The sequence below is a fragment of the Heteronotia binoei genome, chromosome 1 (assembly GCF_032191835.1).
Source record: "Heteronotia binoei isolate CCM8104 ecotype False Entrance Well chromosome 1, APGP_CSIRO_Hbin_v1, whole genome shotgun sequence".
Taxonomy (NCBI): domain Eukaryota; kingdom Metazoa; phylum Chordata; class Lepidosauria; order Squamata; family Gekkonidae; genus Heteronotia; species Heteronotia binoei.
The window spans coordinates 187,112,771-187,137,190 of record NC_083223.1 but is presented as its reverse complement, the minus strand read 5'-3'; the positions used below and the strand labels follow the sequence as shown (position 1 = coordinate 187,137,190).

Below are 24,420 nucleotides of genomic sequence, written 5' to 3'. Positions count from 1 at the left end.
TGAAAATCCTCCTTTCCATTTTTCTGGCTTATCTAAAAAAAGAAAAGTTAGGGTACAACATTCAGATCCGCTTATGGGGCAACAAATATTATACTGTCCTAGTCTGGATTGAATAAAACTCTTTATCTGAAATTGATAAATGTTCATGGGACTTCACCAGTTTTTTGTTGAAGTTCTTCATAATATTTAATGGTTTGGTTTTTAAGAAAGTCAGGAATTCTAGTTGTTTTTAGGCTTTCCCATACTCTGTTGAAGGGCTTCTGCAAAATCCTAATGCTGGAATATTGGCATACAAGGGGAACTATCCAAATCTAATCTAATTGTTCACCAATCCCATACCTTTGCCAATGTCCTACGAATATGCATAGCACCTTGATCTGCCCTGTACATATTATATTTCCAAATTCAATTATTCAGTAAACAGGCAATACCACATTGTTCCATTTCCCAGACCTTCTATGTTTTATCCATTCAAAACCAATTGACTAGGGCCAAGAGCAAAGACATGATAGGCCCATTGTGAGGGCAGGAAAGTGAAATTGTAATGGGTAATTAAGAGAGGGCGGAACTGCTCAATTCCTACTTTTCCTCAGTCTTCTCTTTTGAGGGAAACAGTGCTCAACATGCCAAAAACAGAACATATAAGGAGGGTATGAAGTGCCAACCTAGGATCAGCACAGGGGTAGTACTTAAACACCTAGTTTCTTTAAATGAAACTAAGTCCTCAGGCCAGATGAATTGCATCCAATGGTTCTAAAAGAGCTTGCAGATGTAATTTCTGAGCCTCTGGCTATCATTTTTGAGAATTCTTGGAGAACAGGAGAGGTGCCGGAAGATTGGAGGGAGTGAATGTTTTTCCTGTCTTTAAGAAGGGGAAAAAAGAGGATCTGGGTAACTACCGACCCGTCAGCTTGAAGTCTATACCTGGAAAAGTTTTAGAACAAATCATCAGTCAGTCAGTCCTGGAACATTTAGAAAGAATGGATGTGATTGCTAAGAGCCAGCATGGGTTTCTCAAGAACAAGTCATGTGAAACTAACTTGATCTCTTTTTTTGAGAAAGTGACTACCTTGCTGGATCAGGGGAATGCTGTAGACATTGTTTATCTTGATTTCAGTAAGGCTTTTGATAAGGTTCCACATACTATCCTTGTTGACAAGTTGGTAAAATGTGGTTTGGATCCTGTTACCGTTCGGTGGATCTGTAACTGGTTGACAGATCGCACCCAAAGAGTGCTTGTGAATGGTTCCTCATCCTCTTGTAGAGGAGTGAAAAGTGGAGTGCCTCAAGGATCTATCTGTCCTGGGACCTGTTTTGTTCAACATCTTTAGAAATTATTTGGATGAAGGAATAAAGGGAATGCTTATTAAATTTGCCGATGATACTAAATTGGGAGGGGTTCCAAATACAGTATAAGACAGAAACAGGATACAGGATGACCTTGACAGGCTGGAAAACTGGGCTAAAACCAATAAAATGAATTTTAACAAGGATAAATGTAAAGTTCTGCATTTAGGTAGGAATAATTCAATGCATAGTTATAGGATATTATAGCATTGGAGAAAGTCCAGAGAAGGGCAACTAGAATGATTAAAGGGCTGGAGCACTTTCCCTATGAAGCAAGGTTGAAACGCTTGGGACTCTTTAGCTTGGAGAAACGTCGACTGCGGGGTGACATGATAGAGGTTTACAAGATAATGCATGGGATGGAGAAAGTAGAGAAAGAAGTACTTTTCTCCCTTTCTCACAATACAAGAACTTGTGGGCATTCGATGAAATTGCTGAGCAGACAGGTTAAAACGGATAAAAGGAGTACTTCTTCACCCAAAGAGTGATTAACATGTGGAATTCACTGCCACAGGAGGTGGTGGCGGCCACAAGTATAGCCACCTTCAAGAAGGGTTTAGATAAAAATATGGAGCACAGGTCCATCAGTGGCTATTAGCCACAGTGTATGTGTGTATATAAAATTTTTTGCCACTGTGTGACACAGAGTGTTGGACTTGATGGGCCGTTGGCCTGACCCAGCATGGCTTCTCTTATGTTCTAGGAAGGGGGAGACTTGTCTTAGCAGTAGTATGTGCGGAAAGGATCTAGGTGTCTTAGTGGATCATACGCTGAACATGAGTCAACAGTGTGATGTGGTGGCTAAAAAGGCAAATGCCATTTTGGGCTGTATCAACAGAAGCATAGTGTCCGGATCACGTTATGTGATGGTATTGCTTTACTCTGCTCTGGTAAGACCTCACCTAGAGTATTGTGTTCAGTTTTGGGCACCACATTTTAAGAAGGACATAGACAAGCTGGAACGGGTCCAGAGGAGGGTGACGAAGATGGTAAGGGGTCTGGAGACCAAGTCCTATGAGGAAAGGCTGAAGTAGCTGGGGATGTTTAGCCTGGAGAGGAGATGCCTCAGAGGTGATATAATCACCATCTTCAAGTACTCGAAGGGCTGTCATATAGAGGATGGTGTTGAATTGTTTTCTGTGGTCCCGAAAGGTAGGACCAGAACCAATGGGTTGAAATTAAATCAAAAGAGTTTCTAGCTCAACATTAGGAAGAACTTCCTGACTGTTAGAGAGATTCCTCAGTGGAACAGGCTTCCTCTGAAGGTGGTGAGCTCTCCTTCCTTGGAGGTTTTTAAACAGAGGCTAGATGGTCATCTGACAGCAATGAAGATCCTGTGAATTTGGGTAGGCATTTGTGGGCTTCCTGCATTGTGCAGGGGGTTGGACTAGATGACCCTGGAGGTCCTTTCCAACTCTATGATTCTATGAGTCTAAGAGGCTGCTATTTTCCCATGTTGTAACACCTGATTTTTAATCCTAGGTATTTATCCTCCCAGATAAATTTGTTTAATATTTGCTGGATATTCTTCACCATTACCTGATTGACTAATAAGGATAACATTGTAATTATGAAAAGGACCCTGGGAAGAATTTTCATGTTAATGACAATATGTCCTAGCCAAGATAACTTATATTTAGCCCCATTTTTTTAAAGTCAATTTTTTTGTTTTTCTCATTACTGGACACAAGTTTTGCCCAGTCATTCAATCCAGATTATTAGAAATTAAAATGCTTAAATATCTGATCTATTTTTTCTTTCATGATGACTTAATAACTTCATTTATTATACCTTTGTCCATTTCTGTTAATCCTTCTCCCATTCATTCATTTTGTAACCATTATTCATTTTGTAACCAGAAATTGCTCCAAAGTGCAGTATCAACATTTAAACACTTCATTGAACTCTTAAGATACCATATTGGGAGACAATGTCATCAGTGTACATCAACAGTTCAGTAGTATTTTGCTGGAAATTAATGCCCTTAATTCCCTCATGCTGATGTACTGCTGCTAAAATTTCAGTTGCTGTATTAAACAATAACTGTGAGAGCAAGCAACCCTGTCTTACTCCTTTTTCCAGGAGGAGTAAGGAGGTACTTCCACCATTCACTGTTCTGGCTTCTGGAGCTTTATATAGTATTTTAACCCAACTGCAAAACATACTGCCCACTCCAAAGGAAGTCAAAGCTGTATTCACGAAGGACCAATCCATACTCTCAAATGCTTTCTCTACATAGCAGCTTTTTTCTTATTTTAGCAAAATTAATTTAATCAGACAATCTTCTGATAGTTCAGGAAATGAAATAATCCTTTTAAAAGCATGTTTGATCTAATCCAATATAATCCCCATCACTGATTTCAGTGTTGAGTAGCAGAATGGTCTATAAGATGTGACCTCATGAGAATCTGTCCCTTCCTTTATGATGAGAGCTATATTTACATCTGCCTATTCTTTAGAAACTTCTCCCATTTTCTGCATCTAAGCAAATAATTTCTCTAAATGTGGTACCAACTCTGTAGCAAAACATTTGTAAAATTAATTACCAAGCTCATGTGAGCCTGGCGACTTTATCTGATTTCAGTTTTTTAATTGCCCCTATAATCTCTGAGATAGTTATTGGACAATCTAGCCATTCCTTATTTTCCAATGCAAGTTTAGGAACTGAGGCAATCCATACATTTTTTGATGTCTTCTTTATTTGGGCTATCTGCTTTATACAGATTAGTATAGAAGCTTTGGAATTTACTAAGAATTTGCATATTCATTTGTGTTTGAATTCCCAGTGGGGTTATAGCTCTGAAAGATCAGTATCCACTTCTTTTATCTTCCATCAACCTTGCTAAGATCTTATCTGGTTTATTATCATGGCTTATTTTATATATATTGATTTAGCTACTTTCAAAATATCAAGAAACGTCAGCTTGTCATGTGCAGACTTCCATATATTCCTATCTTGCAAGGATTTGGTAGCTTTATGCCTCATTTCTTTTACCCTGAGCTTATCAACCAGTTCTTTTCTAGCTAGCTGTCTTTTCCTTTTAACACAGGCTAAGATATTAAAATGTCCCCTATGAAAGCCTCAAATTAAGTTTTAAAAAGGACTTTGTTTTAACTTTTATTCTATCCTGCACTTCCTTATTTTGAAATAATAAGTTATTTAGCCTCCACTTCATTTTATTACCTTCATGTTTTATATTAAATTCTAACACCATGGGAGAGTGGTCAGCCAGCAATATTTCCTCTATTGAAATTTTGTAGATCTTCTTCGTGGTCTCTGTGCATCACACCAATGGGAGAGGCGCTGGCACCGATCACGATCAGTAACTTCAAAGCCGCGGATTTCCGCGCCCTCGTCCCGGTGCGCATGCGCAGGCACCCCCTCCTCTGCGCATGCCCAACGGGACAGGAGCGGACATCCCGCCAGTTCTCTTCTGACCGCCGTTGAGATCAGTCGATCTTTCCTACGGTCGGTGGATTACTTACTTCAGCCTTGCTGGTTCTTCCAGTGCGGATTCTTCTAGCGTCATCGCCTTCTTTTGTCTTTCGTGAGTGGGGTGGAGTGTGACTTTTGTTATTTTTTTTCCTAACTCTAGTACCCTTTCCCTCCCCTTCCCCTTTCCCCCCCCTCACCCCCACGCTTTTCGCGTATGGAAAAGCGTTGGGGCTTTTTCAAGCGGTGCAAACGGTGTGGCAGCAAAATCGCCCCTCCGGACGGCCACACCCTTTGTTGTGTTTGGGGGAAACACACAAACCGGACTCCTGCGCCCACTGCGCGAGGTTTTCCAGACAAACCCGCAAAAACCGAGCGGCTCGTCTCGCTGCAGCCTTGGTCGAACAGGCACTGTCCCCGAGGAACATGGCGTCGTCAGAAAGCGCGCCAAAATCCTCGACGTCGGTGGTCGATACTGACAAAACCTCCCTCGATGCTGATCGCCCCCTGAAAAGAGCGGGCTCGGCTTCGTTATCGGAGACCTCTACGCCAGCGAAGAGGTCCAAGAAGGATAAAGGAGCTTCTGCGGGGTCGAAGAAAAAGTCCGACAAACAGAAACACAAGAAGGTCCCTGCGACTTCGTCACCGACATCGCCGCCCGACCTAACAGCTCCAGTCCTGCCTCCCTTGAAACTGCTGGCCTCTCCGATCCGCCATCGACCGAACTTGCCGCTCGAATCGATGGCGACGCAGATAGCGATCTCGTCCGACTCCGACCGAGATCTGGAATCGGCGCAGCGATTGGTGAGAGACGACAGCCCTTCGGACCTCACTCAGGAGGAGAAGGACAGCTCTCGGGATCGATCGGAGAGGGCTCGTCGGGAGCGATCCCACAGCGCACATAGAGTCTCCCCTCTGACGCTGAGACGGATGCCACAGCTGGACCAGCCTAAGACCTCCCAAGGGGACCGATCCTGGAGCCCTCGGTACCGACGGGATCGTCGGCCATCGAAGGAAAGATCCCCGGAGGACCGATCTCCTAGGAGACACCGAGAAGTTTCCCCACAACAGAGAACACCGCCACCACTGTCATGGGACCAAAGGCAATGGCAGTACCTCTACGGGTCCTGCCCGATGCCATCCGTCTTCCCCTGGTTCCCTCCTCGTCAGTCCGAATGGGACCAACGTTCGGAAGCATCATACCGTTCGAGGACATCATATCGTCCCCCGAAACGCAAGCCATCGGCATCGGTATCGAAGCCTCCTGTCGAGGAACCAGTGAAAAGGAAGAAGTCTTCTCCCTCTGAAGAGACTGTAACCCCGGTACCGATTCGAGGTCGATCCACTCAATCGGACCACTCGGAGTCCCCGGACTCACCGAGATCTTCGGAAGGTTCGATGCAAGAGGGGCAGCTGTCCTCAGAGGAGCTATCTCCGCCCAACAAGGTCGGAGAAGACCAACCTATCTCCCCTTCGGAGGACCTGAAATCTTACGGAGAGCTGATAAAGAGGATGGCTCAGTCCATATCGTTGTCGACCATTCAGCCCATGCCTGTCGTTACCGATAGTGTATTCGACATCGTTCAAATGGATACATCGACGGCTGTAGCGCTTCCATTGACTACGGTGATGTTACACACCGCGAAAGCTTCATGGGACAAGCCTGCCTCCACTCCTATTACATCACGCAGGCTTGATCACATGTACCGCATTCAAGAGTCCTCAGCGGACTTTCTCTTTAACCACCCTAGGCCAAATTCAGTAGTAGTGGCTTCATCCTCCAAGGCCAGAAAGACCCACACCACCCCTCCAGACAAGGAGGGCAAGAAGCTAGATGGTCTGGGGCGAAGATTCTACACAGCAGGAGTGCTGGGCCTGAAAGTAGCCAATTATGCTGCCTGCATGGGGCGCTATCAATACGCCATATGGGACCGTGTGTCCGCGCTGCTTCAGGGGCTTCCAGAACAATCCAAGAACGCCCTAAGGAAAATCCAGAGCGAGGGTATGGCATTAGCCAAGCAGCAGTTAAGCTCTGCGAAGCATGCGGGGGACATAGGCGCCAAGACCCTTACGTCGGCTGTGACTCTTCGGAGACACTCGTGGCTGAGGTCCACAGCTCTACAAACGGACACCCAGGCGTACTTCAAGACTTACCTTTCGACGGAAAAGGGCTATTCAGTGCCACCACTGATGCGGTGCTCCAAGACATGGACAAGAGCATACGTACCTCCAGAAACCTAGGGGTTCCGGCGTCGTCCAGGCAGCAGTCCAAGCGTCCATGGTCGAAAACATGGAGCAAGAAACCCTTCCAGAAGCAATCAGGGGACCAACAATGGAGGCCCAAGACTACAGTCCCCTTCACCAAGTCCCAGTACGGCACAAAGGCCAAATATTCCCCTACCTCCTCCCAGTCCTCCAGGCAGAAGGGGAGTAGACCGGCCAAACAGGGCCTTTGACTGCCCCCCCTTCCCTTACTGCACCCCCTCCAATTCTTCAGACCATACCCGCCTGTGGCCCTTTTTCCGAGCCTGGTCATCCATAACAACAGACCACTGGGTGCTATCGATAGTCCGGCTGGGCTATCTAATAGAATTTCAACAGGAACCACAGGTTCCAACATTCGTCTACACTGCCCCGTCTTCTACCCTCCAAGAGGAGGTGAGGACTTTGCTCGAGAAGAAGGCCATAGAACCGGTCCCACCAGACCAAGTACGACTGGGGTTCTACTCCCGCTATTTTACTGTCCCCAAGCGGGATGGGGGCCTGCGGCCCATAATGGACCTTCGGGGACTCAACGACTTTATACCACACCAAAAGTTCCGTATGACGTCCCTATCCAACATACTCCCTCTGCTGAACCCTGGAGATTGGATGGCCACCTTAGACCTCCAGGATGCTTACTTTCACATAAGCATCCATCCGGCTCACAGGAAATTTCTAAGGTTCGCCATCGGGACTTCACATTTTCAGTACCGTGCACTCCCTTTCGGCTTGTCGACAGCTCCGAGGGTGTTCACAAAGACCATGATAGTGGTGGCAGCCCACCTCAGGTTGCAGGGCATAGCAATATACCTGTACATCGACGACTGGCTGCTGGTGGCCGGGTCCAAACTCAACCTTCTACAGCATATCTCCACCACCCTGAACCTCCTCCAGCAGTTGGGGTTGCGGGTGAATATGAAAAAGTCCTTCCTCCATCCATCCCAGAGGATCCAATTCATTGGGGCGATTCTGGACACACGGCAGTGCAAAGCATTCCTGCCAGAGAAAAGGGCACAGGACATTATGGACTTAATACGCACGTTCCAGTTCAGCCAAACTGTAACTGCTCTCCAGATTCTGCAGCTACTGGGACTAATGGCAGCCACGACTGCGGTTCTCGCGTTCGCCAGGCTACACATGAGAAATCTCCAGTTGTGGTTCCTGAAACGCTTCCATTGCGGGGTAGACCCTCCACGACGCAGGTTTTCCATTCCTCCGGAGATTCTGGCGTCACTGACATGGTGGTCTCACAAACACAACCTGCTACAAGGGGCGCCCTTCCACAGGCCACAACCATCTATGACTCTGACCACGGACGCGTCCCTATGGGGATGGGGCACACACGTCGACGTTCTTTGCGTGGGCAACAGATGGCCCAGGGACCACCTGCAGTATCATATCAACACCACAGCGCTGGCCTATATCAACAGGCAGGGCGGCACGGTGTCTCGCAAGTTGTGTTTCCTAGCATTGCAGGTATGGCAGATCTGCATGGAGATGAACACTTACCTCATCGCAGCTCATCTCCCGGGCGAGCAGAACGTGTACGCAGACTTCCTCAGCAGGGGAGGGGCGTCCCTGCACGAATGGAAACTGAACTGGACCTTCCTCCAGCCGGTCTTCCAGGAGTGGGGGACTCCGGAGATAGATGTCTTCGCCACCCGCGACAACAGAAAGTGCGAGAGCTTTTGTTGCCGGGGAGAGAGAGACCCCTTGTCTTTGGGGGACGGCCTTCTGCTTCGTTGGGACCGCCTCCACCTCTATCTGTTCCCCCCGATTCCGCTCATTACACGGGTGGTGCAGAAACTGTACACAGAGCACCCGCGGGCATTCTGATCACCCCCTGGTGGCCCAGGCAACACTGGTTCGCCCCTGTGCTGCAGCTGTCCAAGGGCAGGTTTCACCACTTTCCAGGGGTGCCGGATCTACTCTCCTCCCAGCAGGGCAGGATAGTCCACCACGACGTCCCGCATCTGAAATTGACTGCGCGGAAGCTCGGATGAGTGAGCTGTCGGAGAGAGTGCAACACGTCATCCTTAATTGCAGGAAGGAGTCAACGAGAAAATCCTACGCCTACAAATGGGCGCAATTTGTTAAATTTGCCTCAGAAAGGGGCAGAGACGCAAGGAAGGCAGGCCTTCCTAGCATCCTTGACTTTTTCCTCTCCCTGTTAGACAAGGGACTGTTTCCTCCATTAGAGTGTACCTGGCGGCCATTTCAGCCAACCATGAACAGATTGAATGCCGGTCGGTGTTTACTCACCCTACCACTAAGAGCTTCCTAAAGGGGTTGGTGCGGCTGTACCCCTCTGTCCGGGCTCCTATGCCTTTCTGGGACCTGCCGGGGGTATTGGAGGTTCTCGTGGGAAAACCCTTTGAACCTATGGCCACGTGCTCCCTGCAGCTGCTCTCATGGAAAGCGGCATTCCTGGTGGCCATCACCTCAGCACGTCGGGTGGGAGAACTGACGGCCTTGCGTTGCGACCACCCCTATCTACAGATCAGTCCAGAAGGGGTGCGCCTGCGACCAGATGTGACCTTCCTGCCAAAGGTAGTGTCTGCCTTCCATCTGAACAGAGAAATTTACCTGCCAGTCTATTTCCCGAACCCGGCTTCGGATTCGGAAAGATGCCTTCACGCCCTTGACGTGAAACGGGCACTCTCCTTCTATCTGCACAGGGTTAGACCTGTGCGCAAGGATTCTAGGCTCTTTGTCTCATATGCCACGGCCTCTATTGGGAGGAGGATCTCCTCACAGAGACTCTCCAAGTGGTTGACAGAGACAATTAAGTTGTGCTACTTGTTACGAAAGCGGCCTCTGCCAGGGCCTATCAGGTCTCACTCCACAAGGGCAATGGCCACCTCAGCTGCATTCATGAAAGGGGTGCCCTTGCGAGACATTTGCAAAGCAGCTACCTGGTCCTCCCCGCATACGTTCATCAAGCACTATGCGTTGGACCTCCAGTGGAGACAGAGTTCGTCGGTGGGCAGTGCAGTTCTGCAGTCGCTCACCTATTGATGGACCACGCAACCCTCCTCCAGGTATGCGGTGAGCTTGCTATTCTCCCATTGGTGTGATGCACAGAGACCATGAAGAAGATAAACAGGTTTCCTACCTGTAACTGATGAACTTCGAGTGGTCATCTGTGCAGTCACACTACCCGCCCACCATCCCCACTGCTGAGGGTCCGTCTCCAGGGCTCCTGCAGCGGTCAGAAGGAACTGGCGGGATGTCCGCTCCTGTCCCGTTGGGCATGCGCAGAGGAGGGGGTGCCTGCGCATGCGCACTGGGACGAGGGCGCGGAAATCCGTGGCTTTGAAGTTACCGATCGTGATCTGTGCCGGCGCCTCTCCCATTGGTGTGACTGCACAGATGACCACTCGAAGATCATCAGTTACAGGTAGGAAACCTGTTTTTTCTTGCTGTTACATCTAAGAAAATATAATCAATATGGGAATGAGAGTTGTGCCTATAGGAAAAATATGTATATATTTTTTTCCTATGGGATGTTTACACTTGAAAGCATCCATTAAGAACATATCTTTCAATCAGTTTTTTAAATAATCAGGGGCTTATGTAACTCATTGGGGAAAGAGGAGTCCCAGAACAGCTTCATTACTGCGTTCAAATCTCTCAAGAATTAAAAGTTCACCTTCCGCCTAGTTTTTCAGTGTAGATATCATCTGCTCAACAAAAATCTTCTGCTTTTGATTAGGCACATAAACATAGGTCAGTATAAATTTCCAGACTCCTGTTGACCCTTTTATAAACAAAAAAGCCCCTCATCCTTTTTTAAGGCAACTAATTCCATCCCTAGAGATTTTTTTATAGTTATCATAACAACACTTTTCGTATTAACTGCAGATGCATAGTGGATATCCCTGGAGTATAGCTTGTTTAAATATTTTAATGATTAAGATCTGAGTGTGATTCTTGTATGCATATTATATCATACAATACTCTATTAAGTCTGTATCTTTTTTATGAGGTCCATTTATATTAACTAAGAACACCTAAGTGCATTCATATTGATTAGTCCAGACACCAAACCCTTCTCACCTCTAAGAGAGAAAAAATAATAGTGGATGGCTAAATGGAAACAGAAAAGTATTTACTATCCCACTTTATAGTTCACAGTAATGGACTCACACCTGACGTCAGTAGTGCTATCTAGTGATTCAGGACCCCTGCTTCAATTTCATTATCTAAGTCTTGAGTTTCCAGAAACTTTATCTCTGTAAATCTCACTAAGATGTCTCTAGGGAGATTAATTTTCCTTGAGTAGTGACTGTTTATCCTGAATGTTACATCTTTCTACACCTCAACTTGTGAGTTGGATCCAAGACAGTCTGTAAACAGGTCTGTTTTAAAAAAAAAAATCTTCAGATTGGATCTCTCCACTCCTTCCTTCAAACCTCTTATTTTTAATTTTTTAAAAGTCACTCTTCCATTTGTTCAGTTTTTTCCAACAGTTTCTAATGTACTAAAGTCATTTTCTAAAAATTTAAACGCATTTTCTAGAAATACTGTCTTGTCAGTAGTTTCTTTATTCTGTTCTTGCAGTTCTTCTATTTTATTGTAATACTTAAACAATTCTCAATTTTCCATAATCTGTTTTCTATCCCTATAATGTTTGGTCAATTTTCTATTTCTCCAACTTTCAAAGATGTATGTTTTTAAAATTTCCTTTAGAGATTTATGAAATTGACTGAATTCTGACTAGAATACTTCTTGAAACTCTTCTAATGTCAGTATCATCCCACCATCTGCTGCTTCTGATGTAATCCTATTTTTGGTAGATCTAATGTTCATGCTGTTTACTAAGTAGTTCCTAATATCAGTTTTTTGTGACATTTAATATTCCTCCACTACCACATTTTATAACCTCTTCAATATACATCTATATACATATCATAAATAATTGAACAGATAAATGATTATCTACTAAAATTTTAAATAGTCAATTAACTGATTGATTAATTTAAAGATTTTAAAATAAATATTTAAGTGCTCTATCTATCTGTCTAAATAAATAATCAGTAGAAACTACTTAAATCAAACTAGGTAATAGAGAATAGTTAACTTCTAGAAATAGCTCAAATCTGTAATCTATAATTAACTTGAAAATCTTCAGTTACTCAAGAGAAAAAAGATAACAGTGAGATCATCAAAATGTATTACATTTCCAAGTACCAAGCTGGATCAACTAATAATCCAAAGAGATAACTTCCCCAACTATCTCCTTTCTATGATCTTTCTTACAATCTGCAACACCAAGCTAAACTCTTCTAGCACTATAACAATTTCCAGATGTTTAAATCTTCTTAACCTGAAATTCCTTGTCTGCATCAGCAGCAAAAAAACTCCTATTACATTATTTAAATTCATCAAAAGACAACAAACAGCTTAATCCTCAATCCAGTCTGAAATCAAATGGGAGGAGAAGCAGGTGAGTTGGGGAGAAAGCAATCACTCATTACTGGCAGCGGGGGGGGGGGGGGGGGGAACCATCTCCAGTTGCTGTTGCTGGAAAGGAGCATGCACAGATCCCAGTTTCCCAAAAACTCTCACTGCTGCAGCTAGCTTTATGCTGGCTTCTCTGGAGACACTCTTGAGATGTGATTCTGGATAACACCTGCTCCTCTTAACAAGGAAAGGAGAATCAGATGAGCTGGGGAGAAGGCAGTTGCTCACTGCTGGCAGGGAAAAACAAAAACCTTTCCCCATTGTTGCTGGGAAGGAGCATACACAGATTCCATTCTCCCCAGATTTACTGATGTTAAATATATATTTAAAAGAATTAACTCTTGCAAATGATCACATAGCTAGGGGATGGTTTTCTTCTCAGGAGAGTCAGCAACTTAATTTTCTTCTAGTTCCTATTTCCAGTACTGAAGACGGCTATAAAATCCTAGCATTGTTATTTGCAGACTTCACTGAGGCTCTGCAAAGGGTTCAGTGCAATATTCTATAAACCACAAGTATCCAAGTACATCATACACAACTAATGCCTCCATCCAAGGACATCACACACTACTAAAGCCTCAATCTTTAGCTGTGTCTCCTTGTTACATCTCTGCTTCACAGCTAAACACACAAGCAATGTAGTCCACCATGGTTGCCAGGTCCAGTTAGCTTTGGACCATACTAAGTAATTCAGAATTACTCTGGGGCCTGCATAACTACAGTGTCCCACATTTCTTTTTAAACATCACATATTGCAAAAATACTGAACATGCCTTCTGTTCTTTCAGTGAACAACCCAGTAACATGTCAGGAATGTTTCTCTGCAATCTCACCGTACAGATTGCAGCAAGCTAGGCAGCTCCCAATGTGGTGTTTTCATAGTGGATGCGAGGTGTGTGATAAATCCATAAAACGTCCCAGAATCTCCAGTGATTCCTCTTTCAATGGAACTTAATCCTGGAAGTGCACTCTTTTTTCCCATTTTATTTTTTAACTGGAGTCTTGCTAATTGGAACAGTTCCAATTACATAGCTCGTGCCTACATTATGCTTCTTCGCATGACTGTTAACATTGACCTAGTGCTGCTGCTGCTGTGTTCACCTCTAAAGATGCTCTTGGGTTCACAGTATTTTATGACCTCCTTCTCCAAGATTCTTGTGCTTTCTGTACATCTTATGTAGTAAAATGCTAAAGGGAGCACTGTTGCCGGGGGACCATAATCCTGGTTATGAATGGCATCCCCTTTTCTCTGCCTAACGTTTCAGAGTGGCACCATCTTATCCCTGAGGCACTTCAAAAGCTATTGGGGGACCTTGAGAGCAGACTTAGAGAGTGATCTGATCTTGAACATGAGTGCTGCAGTTTGCCAGTATATGAAAATCCAGCACAAAGCCTGTTTCAGTTTAACTATGTCTTTTGCTGTTAAGTAACTATTACATGAAAACTGAAGTTAGGCTTTTATCCCCCTGTGCACAGGCCTTTGAGTACAAAGGTATTAAGTGAACCTTGATATCAGTAAAAGCTTTTTAAAAAATAAGTTACATTAAAGAAGTGGCAGGTGAGATTAAAGACAAAATATATGTCAAAAGTATGCTTTGACTCTGGGAGGGAATGGAAAAATGTTAGCTGGACCTCATGTATTAGTTTAATAAGCTTGGCAGCTGTTGCAAATTCATAGTGTACATGTTGGGCTTTTCAAAGTAGGCAGCTAATGCAGAGCTACACCCACAACTTGACCTTGGGTATTTGAATCATGTGATTTAGCAAACTGCTATTTCTTGTTAGCCACAGAAACAGTTTTTCCCCTTAGAACATACCATATAGAATCCTGCAGCCAGCTTGGATCCAAAATAGTGTGAACAGAGCTCAGCAAGAAGAACTGAACTTTCCCCCCTCCAATGCAGCCCTCCAAGCCACCCTTCTCCCGGAAACACTGCCCCCAGGGGACAAAGCCCCCCAGGAACAACACTAGGTGAGACAAGTGGATCTGCAAAAGAGGCAGGGAATTGGTAAAATTGCAAAACAAGATTTAGATCTGAGATATTGAGTAGGCTGAAGGATCTAGTCCAATAGCAATGCTTTGGTGTTCCAGATTATGTGACACCTGAAAATTGTAGACAGTTTGTCTTACTTTACCTGGTTGGTCAAGGCTGTCGGTGATTAGGTTATTGCAGGGGTATCAAACTCATTTGTTATGAGGGCCAGATCTGACATAAATGAGACCTTGGAGGGCTAGGCCATGTTGGGCTGGGCCGGGCTGTGTGTGCTCCCATTTAAGATTAGGCAGCAGAGATAGAAACTTTATAAAGGACACAGACAAATATTTTTAAATAAAACTTAAAACATGCTTAAAACATTAGTACTTGGTCTTAAAGGTGTTTTCTTTGTATTTCTCCCATGGGATCCAAGGAACTGAGCAAAGGAAGCTCTGGCTCTTTCCTTCCTTCCCCAGGGGACCAGAAGGGGGAGGAGCCTCAGTCAATAGAAGGAAGAAAGGTTGGCTCAGTAGCTCCAATGTGCAATTGAAAGAACCTGGCAAAGCAAGCTCTGCCTCCCCCTCCTTCCTCCCCAAAGGAGGAGCCTCAGCCATTGGAGAAAACAAAGGCTTTACTCTGTAGTTCCTGTGTGATTGAGCAAGCCTGGAAAAGCAAACTGTGATGCAGAAAGAAACAAGGGAGAAGGAAGCAGATGACAGCCAATTGCTTGGGGGCCTGATTCAGCCCCCAGACCAAATGTTTGACACCCCTGCGTTATTGTATGTATTTTTAGCACCTCAGCTGTCAAGATGAGGGATATTTGCCCTCTATAGTTTGGTACATCAGCAGCCCAGTGTGTTCCAGCTATTATATTTGGATACATTCTCCCTTTCATGCATTTGATTAAATAGCTCTTGGCTCATGCTGAAACAAATACAAAACAAAATGCTGCAATATTTGTTACATTACCTTTCAGTGCTAGTAGGAGATAAGGGTAGCCTATCATCATCAAGCCGCATTCCAAAGTGACAGCTGCCCCGCCCACACATGCGCGCGCACACACAAAAACGAACGCTGTATGTTTCCTTATGGGGAAGTGACGCAACAGTCCCCGAGGGGGTGGCTAGGGATCCGCCCCCCCAAGGAATGCCAGCTGTTTCCTAAGGGGGAAAGGAGGGTCAGCCACTGGTGTAGCAGGCTTCATATTGTTTGGGGGGGAAGCGTGTTTTGCAACACAGACATTATTTAGATAATTGTGGAGATGCAACGGTTCTAAGCGGCCATAGTTTGGAGAGGCGACATACCCAACGGATAAAATGATGGCTTTAAAACTGAGCACGGCTAATCTTATACGTGTAACACGTCCCTTTAACATCAGGTTGCGTGTCGATACAACTCATGCTCTTTAACTTGTTCATTAATGATCCGGAGTCAGGAGTAAGCAATAAAGTGGCCAAGTTTGCAGATGACACTAAATTGTTCAAGGTGGTGAGAACCCGAGAGGATTGCAAGGCACTCCAAATGGCTCTGTTGAGGCTGGGTGAGTGGGGCGACAACGTGGCAGATGAGGTTCAATGTGGCCAAGTGCAAAATAATGCACATCGGGGCCAAGAATCCCTGCTACAAATACAAATTGATGGGGAGTGTGAACCGGTAGAGACTGACCAAGAGAGAGAGAGAGAGAGAGAGAGAGATCTTGGGGGTCGTGGTAGATAACTCACTGAAAAAAATGTCAAGACAGTGTGCGATTTTGATTTTAAAAAGGCCAACTTCATGCTGGGAATTATTAGGAAGGGGATTGAAAACAAAGCAGCCGGTATCATAATGCCCCCCTGTATAAATCGATGGTGCGGACTCATTTGGAATACTGTGTACAGTTCTGGTCACCACACCTCAAAAAGGGTATTATAGCATTAGAAAAAAGTGTAGAAAAGGGCAACTAGAACAATTAAAGGTTTGGAACACTTTCCCTATGAAGAAAGGTTAAAACGCTTGGGGCTCTTTAGCTCGGAGAAACATCGACTGCAGGGTGGCACGATAGAAGTTTACAAGATTATGCATGGGATGGAGAAAACAGAGAAAGAGGTATTTTTCTCCCTTTCTCACAATACAAGAACTCGTGGGCATTCAATGAAATTGCTGAACAATCAGGTTAAAACAAATAAAAGGAAGTACTTCTTCACCCAAAGGGTGATTAACATGTGGAATTCACCGCCGCAGGAGGTGGTGGAGGCTACAAGCATAGCCAGCTTCAAGAGGGGATTGGATAAAAATATGGAGCAGAGTTCCAACAGTGGCTATTAGTCACAGTTTATATGTGTGCGTGTGTAAATATACACACAGATATATTGGGCACTGTGTGACACAGAGTGTTGGCCGGATCCAACACGGCTTCTCTCATGTTCTTCTTATGATCTGCAACTTGTGTTTCACAACGTGGTGCATGCTTAAAGTCACTGTTACTTATTTGATCCCTTTTTAAGATTGGCAATGTGGTGATTAACATGTGGAATTCACCGCCGCAGGAGGTGGTGGAGGCTACAAGCATAGCCAGTTTCAAGAGGGGATTGGATAAAAATATGGAGCCGAGGTCCATCAGTATTTTATTGGAACAGTCTGGGGCAGTGATGCTCTGTATTCTTGGTGCTTGAGGGGGGGGGGACAAAGTGGAAGGCCTTCTAGCACCACTTGTGAACCTTCTGATGGAACATGGGTGTTTTGGGGTTTTTTTGCCACTGTGTGACACAGAGTGTTGGCCTGATCCAACACGGCTTCTCTCATGTTCTTCTTATGATCTGCAACTTGTGTTTCACAACTTGGTGCACGCTTAAAGTCACTGTTACTTATTTGATCCCTTTTTAAGATTGGCAATGTGTGGTGATTAACATGTGGAATTCACCACCGTTATGAGGAGAAAATAGAGGAGGGAAAGTTTTTATAATGTCTGTTGGCAGCCCCGGTTTGTATTGGCTGTGTCTGAGACCACAGAACTACATTTTTTTTAAATGTCCATTGCTTTGAAGTGTGAGGGAAACTAATTAAAACATATAACAAACAGACACAGCCAATACAAACCTCATAACAACCCTGTTAGGTTAGGCTGAAAGAGAGAGTGGTTAGCCCCAGATTATGCCCTGAGTCTGTTTGCGAAGAGGGTGGGATATAAAGCCAGAGTAAGTTAATAAATAAAAAAACAAAATTACCACCTAGCAGGGTTTCTTAGCAGAGTGGGGGTTTCAAATTTGGGTCTCCCAGATTCCAGTCTAACACTTTAACCGCTATGACACGCTGACTCTAGAAATTTCTTTATTGGGTGATTCATATTGTGGCAGGTAGTCTCAGACCACAGAACTAAAAATTTTAAAAAATGTCCATTGCTTTGAAGTGTGAGGGAAACTAATTACTTTAAAACATATAACAAACAGACACAACCCGATACAAACCGGGGCTGCCAACAGCGCTTATAAAAACTTTCCCTCCTCTATTTTCTCCTCATAACAACCCTGTAAGGTTAGGCTGAAAGAGAGAGTGGTTAGCCCCCCGGTTACACCCTGAGTCCGTTCGCGAAGAGGGTGGGATATAAAGCCAGAGTAAGTTAATAAATAAAAAACAAAATTACCTCCTAGCAGGGTTTCTTAGCAGAGTGGGGGTTTCAAATTTGGGTCTCCCAGTTTCCAGTCTAACACTTTAACCACTATGACACGCTGACTCTAGAAATTCTGCCAGTGGATTTCTCTGAGCTGGATATATTTGGAGATCCTTAATAAAAATTATAAGGCTTTCCTGTTTAGGGCAATGTACAGAAATCTTTTTGTAATTTGCCAAGATTCTTTTGTTTGCATTGTTAGCTATGGGCTTCTGATTATATCTATTTGGGTGGGGGAGTCAGAAAATATGTGGCAAATTGACTCTGAAAATATTTTGCGTGATAACCTAATTTCCTCGCTTCTCTCTCTGTTTATCTTGACCTGTCTAAGCACTTGACCTCTTAGGATAGTTTGAGGGGTCAAATACTTTTGTGTCACAATTAGCAATATATAAGATCGATCAGATTAGAAGGCTGAGATAAATATATTTTTCTACAGTTCTCACCATAAAATCAGTGCCCTTCTCACCATAAAATCAGTTGACCTTTTATGACAGTTTGTGGGGTTAAATACTTTTGTCTCACAATTAGCAATATATAAGATCGATCGACTTAGAAGGTGGGAAACGATACTTTGGAATTCACTTTCCCAGACATGGTTCTGTGAGAACTCATTTGCAAGGTTGTGCGTTTTGTTTTGACAACCAGAGCTAGATTCTCCAGCCCTGGAGACTGGCAAGCTCCCTGAGTGCTTGCAGAGAACAAGATACAATCTTCATGATCATCTGAGAACAGGTTGCTGAAGCTGCTAGAAAGATAGGTTTTAATGTTAATAAGAAACTGTAGGTGTTTGCAATTAATAATTAATAATTAACGGGACAGTATTATTAGAATGGGTTGCAGAACTAGTCATGAATGTCTTTGCAACAGTTTCCCCCCGTAAAACACACTGAGAACATAAGAGAAGCCATGTTGGATCAGGCCTAGGGCCCATCCAATCCAACATTCTGTGTCACACAGTGGCCAGTGGCATTCCTTGGGGGGCGGATCCCTAGCCACCCCCTCGGGGACTGTTGCGTCACTCCCCCATGAGTAAACATACAGCATTCGTTTTTGTGTGTGCGCGCATGTGTGGGCGGGGCAGCTGTCACTTTGGAATGCGGCTTGATGGTGTTAGGGTACCCTTATCTACTACTAGTGCTGTTTTATTTGCAATGCATGCTACAAGCACATATGCTTTAGTAATTGTAATTTCTGATTTGGACTCTTTGCTGCCCTGATAGTGAAAGCTAGTTACTTCCGTCCTTGCTTTGGCATTGCCCTTAATCCTCTGGGACATAAAGAGTATGTTGTGTGCTTGACTGGCTGCATCACGAAGTCTGATCTTTTAATGAATTGTCTGCATGGGAGCCTAGTCAGAGTAGTAACAGGACAACATCATTGTCCTGCAAAATTCAGGTCAAGGATGTAGTGTGTTTTATGGTTCTAAATAATCATAATGTAGTCATTGTGTTGTTGAGTACTGTGCGTTCAATGTTCTCACAGCACTTCTTGTTTGACTCCTTGTGGAATGTACATCAGTGAATACCACTGATGGAATTTTATGTCAAGGAAGTCTGAATTATTTGGGTACTCATTTAATTGCTGACTAATTCCAGGAAAAACATGGTATGGATGCTGTTGTACCTTTGTACAGTGATATCTTTTACTGGAATAATTTCTATGCATGGTTGGAGTAGACAAGGTCATTTTACTGGGCTTGTCTATTCTTATCACAGCAACTAGATCTGGATTTACCCACAGGATTTTAAAAGAAGGAGAGAGAAAGAACCAGAGCTCAGTCTCTTGTATTCAGTACTGAGAGACAGATCTGAAATTTAACCACTCTATATCAAAATAGATAAATTCCAGCCAAACACCAATCAATGTATCTAATTCTCAGCGTGTCCTCATTTGTGATTTAAATCCAGGAATAGGATACTTAATACAGAGATTTAAGACAACAGAGATATTTCTGCAAACCTGAAAAACCCCAGATTTGCAGAAAATAGAAAATACATTGGGTATTTTTTTAAAAAACCAAATAAGAGAAGCAGTGCTTATAGCTCTGCAGTGGTCATTGTGAGGATTCCTAGGGAACCATAACAGTATTGCCAGCCTTCAAGTATTGGCATCTATCAGTAAAAGTCCAAGGGAGGGGGCAGCAAGCACTGAGAGACTTGCTTCCATGCAACTTGCATGACCAGGTCTGGCTGCTTGCTTCTGATCAACAGCAGCCACCGGATGCAAACAAGTGTGCTACAGTGGTTGCAGTTTCAGGGTGGGTTATAAGTGAAGAAAATAAAAAATACACCTGGAGATGGGGGAGGGGCAGATAAAAGGTAAGTTGGTGCATGGGAAGGAGAGAGTCTACCAGGGGAAGAAAGGAAGAATAGCACAGGGAGAGGGGAAATGGGAAAGTGAGGTACACTCTTCAAGTATGGGCCAGGCATAGCATCCAGCAAGTGCAAATGGACAGTAGTTTTTCTGGGTGGAGGCTGCCAGGGGGAGGGAAGGAGGGGAATGTTGAAGATAGGATCATTAAATGTGGGTTGGCTGGTGGCTGGGCTGGAAAGAAAGAAGCAGGAAAAGAGGGGAGGTTATAGGGGCTTTCACTGAGGGGAAAGAGGAAATAGTGCAGGAGTAAAAATGAGAACCTCCTGCAAGTCCTTGGGCATCCCTCATGTGTAAATATATCTAATTCTCATAATGGCCAAATCTGTGGATACCTAAATCCCAAGACTGGAGCCATAAGCAGACATGACAGATCTTTCTCCAAAGTTGAAAAAGCCTCAGACTTGTAGAAAAATCTGAAATCTGAAAAAGTATATTTGGGGGAGGGTTCAACTCCCCAATAAAAGAAGCAAGTTTCTTACTTTTAAGAACTCAGTGGCTGTTGTGACTGTTGCTGGGCATTTATAACAATATGACCAGCCTTCTAGCCTTGGATTTGGTCAGTAAAAGGGAGGTAGAGGAGACAAGGCTCTTTCCAGGCCTTTTTTTGGCTTTTGACTGAGGGCTCACTGGGTAGCCTTGCTGTAATGCCTGCTTGCTACAACCTTAGGGTCATGTTTTTCTCTGTATGCCTGCTTGCAGCAAGAGCTCTCCTATCTCTGGTGAGTGTTACCTGCCAGCAGCTAGTGGCAGATTTTTTTAAACTGCTCTCATTACATCACTTCTGGTAAAACCATACCATATGGTATTCTCCAAGATTACACCCTGTTATTTCTTTATTTCTTTACTACTGTGCTAGACGGAACCCTTCTTAGAGCCAAAGTATAAGTTACAGTGGCCACACACCAACCCACATCTGCCGACCCTGTTTTAGAGGAGAATCTTGCAGTGGTGGCACCAGGTAATCTTGTTTTTCCCCTCCACATGTCTTTTCAAGTGTCAAAACAATTTCTGTACCTCAAAAGGCCCGGGGGCAGGAGGGATATAAGATCTCCTGGTGCCACTATAGCAATTTTTAAATGGCTAAATTTTCCTCTAAAATTGTGTAATGTGTAATTTGGCCCTTTGTGGGTCAATCTAGATGTTCTCAGATAGAAGTTGTTACCAGGTCTTTCCATGGAACCCTTGGTCTAAAGGAGTTTTCCAGCAACGAAAGACACTTTCCTCCTTTCTTCTATCACAAGAGCTTTCCAGAAGGAGGAACTAATATGGGCAGGGGGGTACAGGGGGAAGTGCAAGTTCTTGTGGGTTCCCCACCACACAGCTCAGCCATAGCTTCCATGGATAGAGGCTACCAGGGGGAGCGAAGGAAGGAAAGCTGAAGATGGGGCAGATAAAGGTAGGTTAACTGGGTAGTGGGAAGGAAAGAAAGAAGCAGGAAAAGAGGAGAGGCTATGGGGGATTTCAAATAACAGAAAGTGGGGGAGAAGGAATGACATTTCCTTACAGATCCCCTCTTGAATTAGTCTAATCTGGATACTACAGGATGTGTGAAAGTGGTCAAATCAACTTTCTGTAGGAATGGTCAGCCAGCCTCAGCTAGAAAAAGGCATTTCTCACAACCACTTCTGCTGCCTTTCTGAGGGCACAGGAGTATCTCTCCTGGAGAGAGCAAGACAGAGCAAATGTTTGGGAAGCCCCAGTGGGAATGTGTGAGCAGAAAATACCACCCTTTCTGCTATCACAGTAATTGCACTAATAGCATCTCAGCCATCACAGCCTCAGAAATGGCTCCAGCCAAAAGGTTCCAGGGCTAAATCAGGCACTCTGAAGTTTGCCAGCTCTAGCTTGGAAAGTTCCCAGAGATTTGGGGATGGTGCCTGGGAAGGGTAGAGCTTGGTAGAGGGAGCTCAGCAGATATGTGATGCCAAAGCTGCCATTTCTTCCAGGGGAACTGATCTCTCAAGTCTGGAGATCAGTAATAATTCTGGAAGAACTCCAAACAGTTGGCAACACTAGCTGCCTCCATCTGAGCAGATTTGTCTGTTTCCTGGGATTAAGCATAGCAGAGGTGAGGACATGAGCAGCACATCTTAGTGGTGGTAGCACTAACTCAGGAGCAGACAGATACCAATGGTAAGATGAGTTCCTTCTAAGCCACACCTCTGCACCACTAGAAGGGTGTTGAGAGCTTTCTCCTGACTGTGGCTAAACTCTGCAAGGTGGGGAGGGTGTCATCATGAGTACTACTGAGATAATATTGCAATGAGCACATCTGTTTATCTTGTGTTTGTCAAAAGAAAAATTCAAGGCAGCTAAGAAATACAGATTTGGTAAAAGCAGGCTGTGGTAATGGGCCTTTCCTCTCTCTGCTTCCGCAGAATGGCTGGTTGTCAAAGCAGTCTGAGTGGGAAGAGCCAGATGATAGCAGGCTGATGGAAAATTTGTTCTTTCTCCCCTCTCTGACAAAAACTAAAGACAAATTTGTTAGGGAATCATCTTGCCCAATGTTCTGTCTTGCAAACCTCACTGAAGTAAAGAGGAGCTACACAAGAGCATGGAAGGAGGTTGCCCCTTCGCTCCGTCTTTTAGGTGGCAGAGAAGAACTTGTTTAGAGTTAATAACTTAGAAATTATTTTTCAGGACAGAATTGTATTGTCATTGTTGCGGGAGCAAATTTGCTTCTGGATTCTGAAGACTTGAAGAGGGCTTCTCCTGTCATCTGTCAAGCCAAAGTAATGGTCTGTCAACTTGAAGTAACCCCAGCTATTTCTCTGGAAGCTTTGAAACTGGCACATAACAGTGGAGGTAATCTAATAAGATGGGTTCATTCTTATTATTTTTACATCCTTTTGCCGTGCTTCACAAGTGTTTCTGAAAATCAGTGGTGCAAAGAAAGGTAACTAGAATTCAGAGTCTACAAGAGGTAATATGGCTAGTATGAATGATTTTGACTTGGTACACCTGTGTTCAGATTCCAGCTCAGTTGTGGATGCACTGACTTGGCATGGACATGCCTTCTTAACCTCATTTTTCTTTCTATAAAATGGTTAAAATTCCATTCTTTCTTCAAGACGATCAAGTTCAGTTTCACTTTTCTGCAGTTGTATGGCCAGTTAGAAGTTGTTCCTTGCTGGAGTTGTGTTACCTTGCAAATAAAGGGTTGATTATTTGAGCCAGTTTGTTACTGCTGAAAGGATATGAGAACTGCTGCCTAGTAAGTACTCTAACCTGGGAACCCACAGCCAAAGGGTGAAGAGCCATTGCCAATCTGAGTAAACTTGGGGGCAGGGGGAGAAGCTTACAATGCCCAGCCATTTCATGTTTTCCTAAGCTCAGATCATTTTATATTTTTGGCTTATATTTTTAGTTTCTGCTGTCATCCTAGTTTCTGCTGTTTTAGTTTCTGCTGTCATGCTTTTCTATTTACTTATTTATTTTATTCTATTTATATCCCGCCCTTCCAAGAGGTTCAGGGTGGGTTACAACAAAGTAAAAACAAAATGGATTTAAAAAAACACATAAAACAATTTCAGTTCATTATATAGACATCATAATCCCAATTTAAAACTCTTGATGTTTTCTTGATGTTTTATTTTTAAATTTGCATTACCAAATCCCAATATTCTCCCACCTTTCCATTTAAACAAAACAATAGTTTTAAACATGTTTGTATTTTAAGTTTAAAAATTAATATCTTTAATTGTGTTTCTCTATATCCTTTATAAAGTTTATATCTCCACTACATGGCATTACATTTTATGACATGCATGGCCTGGCCCCACAAAGTCCCATTTGTTTCAGATCTGGCCCTCGGAACAAATGAGTTAGACACTCCTTCTCTAAGGGTTCCGGTAGATTGGACTGGGGACTGGAGCATCAGCAAAATCAGCCTTCACCAGCTACCTGGAACTGTT

At 44.1% G+C, this 24,420-nt stretch overlaps 1 protein-coding gene across 3 annotated transcripts in view; it reads left to right on the top strand.

Moving 5' to 3' along the window:
* Positions 1–24,420, top strand: part of RBKS (ribokinase) — a 140,104-nt gene that overhangs the window by 47,900 nt on the left and 67,784 nt on the right. For 2 of the 3 annotated variants that reach the window (XM_060245193.1, XM_060245202.1), the window contains one exon: positions 23,147–23,311. The exons of the other annotated variant lie outside the window; for it this stretch is intronic. In XM_060245193.1, coding sequence (XP_060101176.1) covers positions 23,147–23,311 — 165 coding nt within the window. The remainder of the gene's footprint in view (positions 1–23,146; positions 23,312–24,420) is intronic. 3 annotated transcript variants of the gene reach the window in all.